The sequence below is a fragment of the Orycteropus afer genome, unplaced genomic scaffold, assembly GCF_000298275.1.
Source record: "Orycteropus afer afer isolate SDZICR_OR568_19922 unplaced genomic scaffold, OryAfe1.0 scaffold00231, whole genome shotgun sequence".
Taxonomy (NCBI): domain Eukaryota; kingdom Metazoa; phylum Chordata; class Mammalia; order Tubulidentata; family Orycteropodidae; genus Orycteropus; species Orycteropus afer.
Genome location: NW_006921818.1, coordinates 5,131,329 through 5,143,825, shown reverse-complemented (window position 1 = coordinate 5,143,825; position 12,497 = coordinate 5,131,329). Strand labels below are relative to the sequence as shown.

Below are 12,497 nucleotides of genomic sequence, written 5' to 3'. Positions count from 1 at the left end.
TATGCACAGGGAGACAGCTCAGGAGGCAGGAGTCCATAGAGGGATGGACACTGGGAAGAGGCAACTATGGGGAGGAAGTGGGAGGGGAGCTGTTGCATTGTGGTAAACTGTGGTCAATGTCATGAGACAAAGTATATTAAACTGCTGTATGGAAAGTGAATTTGCTCTGTAAATCTTCACCCAAATCACACACACACACAAAAAGACCTCTCTGAAGTTTTAAAGAGCAAAGATGTTACTTCAAAGCCTAAATAAAGTGCACCTGACCCAACCCACTGTCTTTTCAACAGCTTCATACACATGTAAAAGCTGAACATTAAGTAAGGGAATTAAAGAATTGATGCCTTTGAACTATGGTGCTAGAGAATACTGTATTTACCATGGACTGCCAGAAAAAAAACAAATCTGTCTTGAAACAATCAGAATAATCTTTAGAAGTGAGAATGACCAGACTTTGTGTCTCATTCTTTGGTCATCTTATCAGAAGGAACCAATCCCTGGAGAAGGACATCATGCTTGGTAAAGGAGAGGGTCAGTGAAAAGGAGGAAGACCCTCAGTGAGATGGACTGATACAGTGGCTACAACAATGGGCTCATGCATGGCAATGATTGTGAGGGTGGTACAGGACTGGGCTGTGTTTCTTTCTGTTGTACACAGGGTCACGATGAGTTGAAACCAACTGGACAGCACCTAACAACAATTCATATTAATCTTTAAACTGTACTTGTTCACTGTAAATTCAGTCTTAGTGCTTGTAATGTATTTCAAAATTTACGTTCAGAAAAATAAAGACATTATGGTGCCCAGCTACTATAGTCAACCACTCAGAAAGGGATCAGTGCTGGAGATCCTGGAGTAAGAGAACAATGTGGAACAAAACTCAATCATTAAAAAAGACCAGTTTTACTGGTCTGATTTAGAGCCTGGTGAGACCCTTGGGACTACGGCCCCTAGTTACCCTTCAGGTCTGGAACTGAACTCACTCCTGTGGCTTCCAGCCAAACAACAGACAGGCATAGGGGTGAACATTTCCACCAGACAGATACACTCCTTGGAGCGATCAACCATGGGAGAACAGAAGGGCAGTGTTTGCACAGGAAGATAGCTCAGGGGCAGGAATGCATAGGAAAGGACAAAGATCAGAGGTAAGTACAGAGAGGAATTAGGAAGAAAACTGTTACATTTTGGGGAACTGCAGTCAATGTCATGAAACAAAATCCATATGAATTGCTGTATGGAAAATTAATTTACAATAAAAATAAATAAAGACATTAACAGTAATTCTGATCCTAGTATCTCACCAGAGAAAACAATCTCCTCACCACAATTATGCAAAATACCTTATAAACCATTTCCCTTCCCAGGAAAGGGAAACTGAATGCTGACAGTTACTTAAGTGAAGAAAATCAGGAATACCTTGAAACTATTAATTAGATTATTCAAAGTTAATCAAGCCTTTTCAGTGAGCAACAGCCTTTACTAGACCCTATACAGAGAATAAAAATATAACAGAGATCCCTTGTGGTCTAATGGTTAGGATTGAGCGCTCTCACCGCGTCAGCCCAGGTTTGAAAAAAAGAGCCCATTACTGCAAAAAGAAAGGGTTTGCTTAGTGAAGGAACTCACTTTGTAGGTTACCGAGGAAGGGAGGGAAAGGGGGGTGGATAATTTTGGACTAGCTGGGGGCCACACGCTGAATTGAGTAAGGGGAGGGATGGTATGGAAAGAGTTTGTGACCAGCATGATAACATTTGGGAATTGGAGGACACCGAATAACGCACATAAGATAATAGATGACAGAGTCTAATACCAGTATATCCACAATACTGCATTACCATTAACACCAAACGCCAGGCTACAGGTAAACACATAGACAACTGAGAAGATCAGATAGGGGTCAGTGAACACGATTCTACTCTAGACCAAAGAGAAAAACCAAATTCACTGCCATCAAGTCAGATCCAACTCACAGCGACCAGTCCTTGGGTTTCCGAGGCAGTATCACTACAGAAGCAGATTGCCCAATCTTCCTTCTGAGGAGTATCTGGTGGGTTTGAACCACCAGCCTTTTGGTTAGCAGTCAAATGCCTTAGTCACTATGCCACCAGAGCTCCCCAACATAGATTCAGCTGAGGCTAATCTTGTACAGATACTACTGATACAAAATACCCGCAATCATTACAGAACCAACAGAAGACAGACATAGAGCAATCCCTCATAGACAGCCAGACACTGTGGGAAAGAGATCCACCGGATCTGCCGGCTCAGGACCATAGTTTGGGGGGCACCAGACTCAATTGGCACAACAATATACATAAAAATCTTGTTCCACAACTTTGGTGAGTAGCAACTGAGGTCTTAAAAGCTTTCTAGCGGCCATCTAAGATGCAGCTAATGGTCTCCTATCATCAGAAGTGAAGGAGAGTGAAAAAAAGCAAGGGTATTTGGAAACAATCAGCCCTAGAACGTGATGGACTTTGAGACCAGAAGAACTAAATGGTGTCTGGCTACCAATCCCAACCACTCAGGAAGGGATCAAAACTGGAGATCCTGGATAGAGTGGGAGGAAAAATGTGGAACATAATCCAAAAACTCGATAATGACCAGAATTACTGGTTAGATAGAGTCTGGTGGAACCCCTCAAGACTATGGCCCTGGGAAACACTTCATGCCTGGGATAAAACTCACTCCCAAGGTCTGGCTCTCAGCCCAAGAGTAAATGAGACATACATGCAGAACACTCAGCTGAGGGCGATGCACCCACCTAGTCTACAGAGATACATCCCTTGGAGCAATCGGCCATGGGGCACCAGAGGGGCAACATTCATACGGAAGAAAAGCAGGTCATGCAGGAGTGAGTAACTAAGGAGTGGGGCGGAGTTACTGGGAAGGAAGAGGAGGAGAGTAGGTTAGGGTTGGGGATAGTAATTAGGGAGTGAAACCAAAGGTACACAAAATGTTGAACATAAAACAAATTCTGCTCTGTAAGTTTGTACCCAAAGCAAAATTAAAATATATATATATACATAAAACAAAGAACTCTGAGTAAGAAATTTAAGATCTAATATTACATTATAATCACACAGATAACCACTATTATCTATATGAATTACAGGTAGAATTACAAAGTCTTGAAGAAAAAGAGACCTCCTCCAGACAGTGCCCCTTCCTCTAGTAAGCAGCCTAGTGATATACTCATCTATTTCAATAGACTCCTACTAACTCACCAAAATACAAGTATATAGGAATACACTGAAGTCAGGAGTACACAGTTGAGAGAAGGAAAAAAAGGATATAATTGGGTTGGAAAAGAAAAGCTTCAGAGGTGGTATCCAGTTGCTGCCCAATCAACTTCAACTCATGTTGACCCCACACGTGTCCGGTTAGAACTGTGCTCCACAGCGTTTTCAATGTAGACTGTTCAGAAGTAGATCACCAGGCTTTCTTCTAAAGCACCTCTGGGTGGACTGAAACTGCCAACCTTTCAGTTAGCAGCCGAGCATTAACCATTTCTACCACCCAGGGACTCCCCAGAAGTGACAGGCACCTATTTAATGAGAAGCGAATGTTCAACCCACCTCTCATTTGTCAGTTGAGCATACTATTGTGGCTTGCATGTTGCTGTGATGCTGGAAGCTATGCCACCAGTATTTCAAATAACAGCAGGGTAATCCATGGTGAAAAGGTTTTAGCAGAGCTGCCAGACTAAGACAGACTAGGAAGAAGGAAGAGGCAGTCCACTTCTGAAGAAAATTAGCCACTGAAAACCTTATGAATAGCAGTGAAATACTGTCATATACAGTGCCAGAAGATGAGCCCATGGGGTTGGAAGGTACTCAAAATATAACCAGGGAAGAACTGCCTCCTCAAAATAGAAGCAACCTTAATGATACGCATGGAGTGCAACTTTCAAGACCTTCATTTGCTGATGTGGCATAACTCAAAATGAGAATAAACAGCTGCAAAGATCCATTAATAATTAGAACATGGAATGTACAAAGCATGAAACTAGGAAAATTGGAATTTGCAGAAAAATGAAATGGGAACATAAAGATTGATATGCTAGGCATGAGTGAGCTGAAATGGACAGGTATTGACCAGTTTGAATCAGACAATCATATTGCCTACTATGCTGGGAATGACAAATTGAAGAGGCATGGTGTCACATTCTTCAAAAGAACATTTCAAGATCTATCTTAAAGCACAATGCTGTCCGTTGCTGCTGTTGTGGTTAGGCACCACTGAGTTGGCTCCAACTCATAGTGACCCTATGTACAACAGAACAGAACACTGCCTGGTCCTGAGCCAGCCTCACAATGATATACCTGAGTCCATCGTTGCAGCCACCGTGTCAATCTATTTTGTTGAGGGCCTTCCCCTTTTTCTCTGACCCTCCACTTTACCAAGCATGATATCCTTCTCCAGGGATTGGTCCCTTCTAACAACATGACCAAAGTAGGGGAGACAAAGCTGGCCATTCTTGCTTCCAAGGAGCATTCCAGCTGTACTTCTTCCAGATTTGTTCGTTCTTCTGGCAGCCCATGGTACTTTCAATACTCCTTGCCAACACCACCACTCAAAAGCATCAACTCTTCCTCAGTCTTCCTTAATTCATTGTCCACCTCCAACATGCATATGAGGTTACTGTAAGCACCTTGGCTTGGGTTAGGCACACCTTAGTCTTCAAAGAGACATCTTTGCTCTTCAGAACTTTAAAGACGTCTTTTGCAGCAAATATGCCCAGTACAGTATGTCGTGATTTCTTCACTGTTGGTTTCATCGGTGTTCACTGTGGAACCAAGTAATAGAAAATCTTTAACAACTTCAATCTTTTCTTCATTTATCATAATTCTGCTTATTGGTCTAGTTGTGAGGATTTTCATTTTCTTCATGTTGAGGTGTAATCCATATTGCAGACTGTATTCTTTAATCTACATCAGCAAATGCTTTAAGGCATCTTCACTTTCAGCAAGCAAGGTTATGTCATCTGTATATTGCAGGTTGTTAAAGAGTCTTCCTCCAATTCTGATGCCCTGTTCTTCATACAGTCCAGCATCTTGGACTATTTGCTCAACATACAGATTGATAAGTATGGTGACAGAATACAACCCTGACTCATGCCCTTCTTGATTTTAAATCACGCAGTATCCCCTTGTTCTGTTCGAACGACAGCCTCCTGGTCTATGTACAGTTTCCTCATGAGCACAATTAAGTGTTCTTCACAATATTATCCATAATGTTATGATCCATGCAAAATACAATACAAAACTCACTGCCATTGAGTCAGATCCGAATCATAGCAATCCCCCTTGGAGGTATCACTAAGAAAGTAGATTACCCAACCTTCTTTCTGAGAAATAGCTGGTGGGTTTGAGCCCCCAGCCTTCTAGTTAGCAGTCAAATGCCTTAGGCAGTACACCACCAAAGCTCCCATGATCCACACAGATGAGTACTTTTACACACTCAATAAAACACAAGTAAACATCTTTCTGGTATTCTATGCTTTCAGCCAAGATCTGACATCAGCAATGATATCCCTCATTCCATGTCCTCTTCTGAATCCAGCTTGCATTTCTGGAAGTTTCCTGTCAGTATACTGCTGCAATCATTTTTTAATTATCTTCAGCAATATTTTACTTGCATGTGATATTAATGATACTGTTCAATAATTTCAACATTCTGTGGAAATACCTTTCTTTGGAACAGGAAGAAATATGGATCTCTTTCAGTCAGCTGGCCAGGTAGATGTCTTCCAAATTACTTCGCATAGGCTAGTAAGTGCCTCCAGAGCAGCATCCATTTGTTGACACATCTCACTGGGTATTCCATCAATTTCTGATGCCTTGTTTTTTGCCCATTCCTTCACTGCAACTTCTTCCTTCAATATCATTGGTTCTTGATCACATGCTACCTCCTGAAATAATTGAAAATAGACCAATTCTTTTTGGTACTGTAACTCTGTATATTTCTTCCATCATCTTTTGATGTTTCCTGCATCATTCAATATTTTGCCCATAGAATCTTTCTATATTACAACCCATGGCTTGAATTTTTTCTTCATTACTTTCAGGTTGAAAAATGCTAAGTGTATTCTTCCCTTTTGGTTTTCTAACTCCAGATCTTTGTACATTTCATTATAATAACTGACTTTGTCTTCTCGAGCTGCTCTTTGAAATCTTTTGTTCAGCTCTTTTATCTTATCATTTCTTCCATCTGCTTTAGCTACTCTCGGTTCAAGAGCAACTTTGAGTCTCTTCTGACATTCATTTGGTTCTTTTCTTCCTTTTCTGTTTTTTTAATGGCCTTTTTCTTTCTTCAGTGTATGATGTTGCTGATGTCATCCCACAATCTGTCTGGTTTTCGGTCACTGGTGTTCAATGCTTCAAATCTGTTCTTCAGGTGGTCACTAAATTCAGGTGGGATATAATCAAGGTCTAATTTTGGCTACTGTGGACTTGTTTTAATTGTCTTCAGCTTCAATTTCTACCTGTATATGATCAATTGATGGTCTGATCCACAGTCAGCTCCTGGCTTTAGTTTGACTGAAGATATTGATCTTCTCTGTTGCGTTTTTCCACAGATGAAGTCAATCTGATTCCTGTGCATTCCATCTGGTCCATGTGTGTAGCCACTGCTTGTTGTTGGAAAAAATAATGTATTTGCAATGAGTAAGTCGTTGGTCTACAAATTTGTATCATGCGATCTCCAGTGTCATTTCTATCACCACAGCCATACTTTCCAACTACCAATGATTCTTCTCTGTTTCCAACTTTCGAATTCCAATCACTAGTAATAATCAATATGCCTTGATTGCATGTTTGGTCAATTTCACACTGCAGAAGTTGGTCAAAATCTTCAATTTCCTTGTCTTTGGTGGTTGATGTGTAAATTTGAATAAAAGTAGTATTAACTGGTCTTCCTTGTAGGTATATGGATATTATCCTATCACAGACAGCACTGTATTTCAGGGTTGATCTTGAAACATTCTTTGTGACAACGAATGCCACACCATTCCTCTTCAATTCGTCATTCCCGGCATAGTAGATCAGATGGCTGTCTGATTCAAAATGGCCAAAACTACTCCATTTTAGCTCACGAATGCCTAGGATTGATCTTTATGTGTTCTATTTCATTTTTTACAACTTCCAATTTACCTAGATTCATACTGTGTACATTCAATGTTCTGATTATTAATGGACGTTTGCAGCTGTTTCTTCCCATTTTGAGAAGTGCCACATCAGCAAGTGGAGGTCCCAAAAGCTTTACCCCTTCAACGTCATTAAGGATGACTCTACTTTGAGAAGGCAGCTCTTGCCCAGTCATATTTTGAGTGCCTTCCGACCTGAGGGGCTCATCTTCCAGCACTATATCAGACAATGTTTCAGGGCTATTCATAAAGTTTTCCAGTAATATATCAGACAGTGCTTCTCTGCTATTCATAACGTTTTCACTGGCCAATACTTTGAGAAGTGATTGGCCCCTTGCTTCTTTCGAGTCTTTCTTAGTCTCGAAGCTCCACTGAAACCTGTCCACCATGGGTGACCCTGCTGGTATTTGAAATACTGGTGGCATAGCCTCCAACCTCACAGCAACACACAAGCCACCACAGTACAACAAACTGTCAGTCGAGTGGTGGAATGGCATCAGTAAGAGGATAATATCCATACACCTACAAGGAAGACCAGTTAATAAGACTATTATTCAAATTCACATACCAACCACCAAAGCCAAAGATGAAGAAACTGAAGATTTTAATCAACTTCTGCAATCTGAAATTGACCAAATATGCAATCATGCTGCCTTGATAATTATTAGTGATTGGAATGTGAAAATTGGAAACAAAGAAGCATGAGTCAACAAAAAATATGGCCTTGGTGACAGAAACAACACCAGAGTTGGCAAGATAGACTTCTGCAAGACCAATGACTTATTCACTGTAAAATTCTTTTTTCAACAATATAAACAGTGATTATACTCATTGACCTTACCAAACTGAATACACAGGAATCAAACTGACTACATCTGTGGAAAGAGGTTATGGAGAAGCTCAATATATCAATCAGAACAAGGCCAGGGGCCAACTGTGGAAAAGATGATCAAATATTCATATGCAAGTCTAAGTTGAAGCTGAAGAAAATTAAAACACGACAACGAGAGCCAAAATAAGACCTTACGTATATCCCACCTGAATTTAGAGTCCATATGAAAACTAAATTTGACTCATTGAACACCAATGACCAAACACCAGATGGGTTGTAGGATGACATCAAGGATATTATATACGAAGAACGCAAAAGGTCATTAAAAAGACAAAAATCCTCACAACTGCACCAATAAGCAACATCACAGTAAACAGAGAAGAGATTGAAGTAGTCAAGGATTTCATTTTACTTGGATCCATAATCAAAGAATATACTGCATTGGACAAATCTGCTGCAAAAAGTCCTCCTTAAAGTATTAAAAAGCAAAGATGTCACTTTGAGGACTAAGGTATGCCTGATCCACACCATGGTCTTTTCAACACACTCATATACATGTGAAAGCTGAACATGAATAAGTAAGACTGCAGAAGAAACATGTATTTGAATTATGGTGTTAGGGAAGAGAATTGAATATACCATAGACTGCTAGAAGAATGAAGAAATCTGTATGGAAGAAGCACAGATGGAATGCTCCTTTTAGCAACGATGGCAAGACTTCAACTCTCATACTTCACACATGTTATCAGGAGAGACCAGTCCCTAGAGGACATCATGCTTGGTAAAGTAGATAGTCACAGAAAAAGAGTACAACCCTCAACTAAATGGAATGACACAAGAGACAACAACCATGGGCTCAAGCACAGTGACAATGTGAGGATGGCGGAGGGCAGTGTTTCATCCTGTTGCACAGGAGGTTGCTATGAGCTGAAACTGACTTGACAGCACCGAACAACAAAACGTTTAACAGGATTCCCTGAGTGGCGCTAACAGTTAAGCATTTGACTACTAAACCAAAGGTTGGCAGTTTGATCCCCCCCAGTGATGTCTCAGGAGACCAGCCTCATGATCTGCTTCTGAGAGGTCACACCTTGAAAACACTAAGGAGCAGTTCTACTCTGTACACATGGAGTCCTAGGAGTTGGAAATGACTCCACGGAAACTAACAACAAGTTTTGAACAAGTAGGAACAGAGAGGGTAAGAAACAGGAAGCCACGATTGAGGGATGAGGTCTCCAGATGTCATTCTCTCACAAGGAGTACCAACAGATACCAAAAGTCCAGAGGCAGGAGGCACAGGGGGAATTCATGAAGGGGAGTAACAATTTCACTGGCAGGATTACTTCTACTAATTTACAGACAGGCAGACAAAAACGTGAAATACATGCGCCGAAACCAGTGACACAGCCTCAAACGCAAGACCAGAATCCAGATCGCCTGACTGCTACAACCCTAGGGATAACAGGGTAATCTAGGCAGGTGACCAGCACTCAGGCTTTCAGCTTTCTATGGTCTGATTCCAGGAATTTCAGTAAACCAGCACTTTGAACCAATTCATTCCAGTTCAACCTCCTGCTGAGAATTTCCATTTCCACCCCAGATACACTGAATCTGAATGCACGTGTCAACAAGATACCCATATAACTCTTATGTACACCTAAGAATAACTTGAGGAGCTATAAGAATAAGCTGGGGATCTAATTAAAATGTAGATTCTGATTCAGTGTATCTGGGGTGAAAATGCAAATTCCCAGCTGGGTGTCCAACATTCAATAATCAGTTCCAAGCCCTGACCAAAACCCACACTTCGACATTTTCGTAAAAACTGACGGCGGTTAACACCTGTAATCAGCACTGTGCCTTGCCCACCTTAGGCATTCCATAAAGAGAGACTGCTATCAATAGTACTAAAAATACAACTACAATCAATACTAGGGTTCCCTGGATGGCGCAAGCATTTAACACTTGGCTACTAGAGCTCGGCTACTAAAGCTTGGCGGTTCCAACCGACCCAGAGGCGACTCAGGAGAAAAGCCTGGCGATCTGCTTCCAAAAGGTCACAGCCTTGAAAATCTAATGGAGCGCAGTTCTACTCTGCACACATGGGCTCGCCATCAGTCCCAATCAACTCGATGGCAACCAGTCTGGTTTGGAACTTTTATTATTAATACTGGTGTCTGAATTCCCCCACCATACCCGTTACAGAAAAATCGCAGAAAGCTAGAAAGTAAGAAACGATGAGGCGAGAGTGGACTCCACGCCCGGCCGGCTCCGCGCACCTCGCACCTCCCGCTCGGGTTCCGAGTCTTCATCCGCCTCGCGCTCCCGCTTCACCCGCACCACCGGGAAGGCGGGCGCCGGTGCCTCGCGAGCACTCGCCGGCTCCGCCTCCCGCTTCACGCGCACTGGGCTGCCCCGGGAGCTCGCCGCCTCGGCCTCTCGCTCCCGCTCCCTCTTGACACGACTCGAGCTGCCCCGCGACTCGGACTCGCGTTTCCCTCGGGTAGAACCACGAGACTCCCGCTTGGACCGGCTAGACATCTCCACTACCAACCAAGCCGCCCAGATAGGCACCAGGCACACTGGAGAACGCCGTACGCAGCCAATCAGGAATGGAGCTGTTGTCGAGCCCAAGGAACTCTACGAGTCGCTTATGGGGACAAATCGCGTCGCAGGAAACTTGCGGAAAGTTGTGCGCCTGTCTTGTTTTTTTCGCCGTCGCCTGCGCTGCTGAGAACGTTTTGCGAGCCTACTGCCACCTTACCCATAATTTCCAGTTTAAAGAGGCAGAAACTTTTATTGGCTACCAACTTGCTGCATCAAAGAAGCTGTCCTACGAACCCAGCTTTTGTCAAGATACTTTGTGTTGCGAAACTATAATTAGGAGACTGGCTCCCACGATCTCCGAATCTCTAAGACTGACGCCCCGGCGCAAAACTGGATACCATCCCCTTCATGCAGCCACCTGGCGATTCTAATTCCCCAGGAATAAGCTGGTCGGGGGAGCTCTGGTAGCATAGTGCCTAAGGCACTTGACTGCTCACCAGAAGGCTGGCGGTTCAAACCCACCAGCCACTCCTCCGAACGAAGGTTGGGCAATCCTACTTCCGTAGTGATACTGCCTCGGAAACCCAAGGAGGGGTCGCTATGAGTCGGGGCCGACTCGACGGCAAACAACAACAACAAGCTGGGGTCGGGGCGGATTTACCAAGAAGCTGATAAAACTCAAGTTTCAGAGCCCATGACTCTCATGTCCCCCTCCAATGCCCTGTACCAGCATTTGTTTTAACAGCTCTGTTGAGGTGTAAAGGAACTCCGCTGGCGTAGTGCCTAAGGCATTTGACTGCTAACCAGAAGGCTGGCGTTTCAAACCCACCAGCCGCTCTGGAAGAAAGACTGGGCAATCTATTACCGTAAAGATTACCGGCTCGGAAACCCAAAGGGGGTCGCTATGAGTCGGAATCGACTGGATGGTAATGAGTTTGTTTTGTTGTAGTTGTTAGGTGCTCTCAAGTCAGCTCTGACTCATAGCGACCCGTATACAACTGAATGAAACACTGCCCCCCGCCTCGAGCCAGCCTCACAGTCCTTGCTATACTTGAGCCCATTGCTGCAACCACTGTGGCAATCCATCTTGAGGGTCTTCCCCTTCTTCGCTGATCCTCCTATTTTCAAGCATGACATCCTTCTACAGGGAATGGTCCCTTCTGACAACATGACCAAAGTAGGTGAGATGAAGTCTGGCCATTCTTGCTTCTAAGTTGCATTACAGCTGTTTTTTGTTACTGAGGTATAATCGACATACAGTAAGCTGCACATGTTTAAAGTGTACAATTTGATAAGTTCTGACAAATATGCACACCAGTAAAACCATCACAAATAAGATAATGAATGGAAAGGTGTCCGCCTGCCCCAAAGATTTGTCACTATAGCCCAATTTGCATTTTGTAAAGTTTTAAATAAATGGACTCTTACAGCATGTGCTTTTTTTTTTTTTTTTTTAATTCAGCCTAGTTTCTTTCACTCAATGAGCTGTGGTGGCATAGCGGGTAAGGCATTTGACTGCTAACCAGAAGCTCACTTCAAACCCACCAGCTGCTCCACAGGCAGGAGGTGAAGCAATCTGGTTCTGTAAAGATTGTCAGCCTCTGAAACCCAGTGGCAGTTGTTATGAATTAGAATTTACTCAATGGTGGTGGGTTTTGTTTGGTTCTTTCATTCAGCATAACTATTTTGGGATTATTCCATATTGTTGGTGTATCAACAGTTCATTCCCTTTGATTGCTTAGTAGTATTCCATAAGGAAGACCAAAAAAGAGTTGATGCATTCGAATTGTGGTGTTGGCGAAGAATATGGAAAATATCATGGACTTCCAGAAGGAACAAATCTGTCCTAGAAGAAATACAGCCAGAATGCTCCTTAGAAGTGAATGGCCAGACTTAGTCTCACCTACTTTGGTCCTGTTTTCAGAAGGGACCAGTCCCTGGAGAAGGATATCGTGCTTGGTAAAGTGGAA

The 12,497-nt window shown here is 42.9% G+C and overlaps 1 protein-coding gene across 1 annotated transcript in view; it reads right to left on the bottom strand.

The window, feature by feature from the left end:
• The window catches only part of USP39 (ubiquitin specific peptidase 39), a 71,035-nt gene extending 60,427 nt beyond the window's left edge, over window positions 1–10,608 (bottom strand). Inside the window, exon 1 of the mRNA XM_007948896.2 lies at window positions 10,260–10,608. Coding sequence (XP_007947087.1) covers window positions 10,260–10,521 — 262 coding nt within the window. The 5' untranslated portion in view covers window positions 10,522–10,608. The remainder of the gene's footprint in view (window positions 1–10,259) is intronic.
• Between the last annotated feature and the right edge of the window lie 1,889 nt (window positions 10,609–12,497).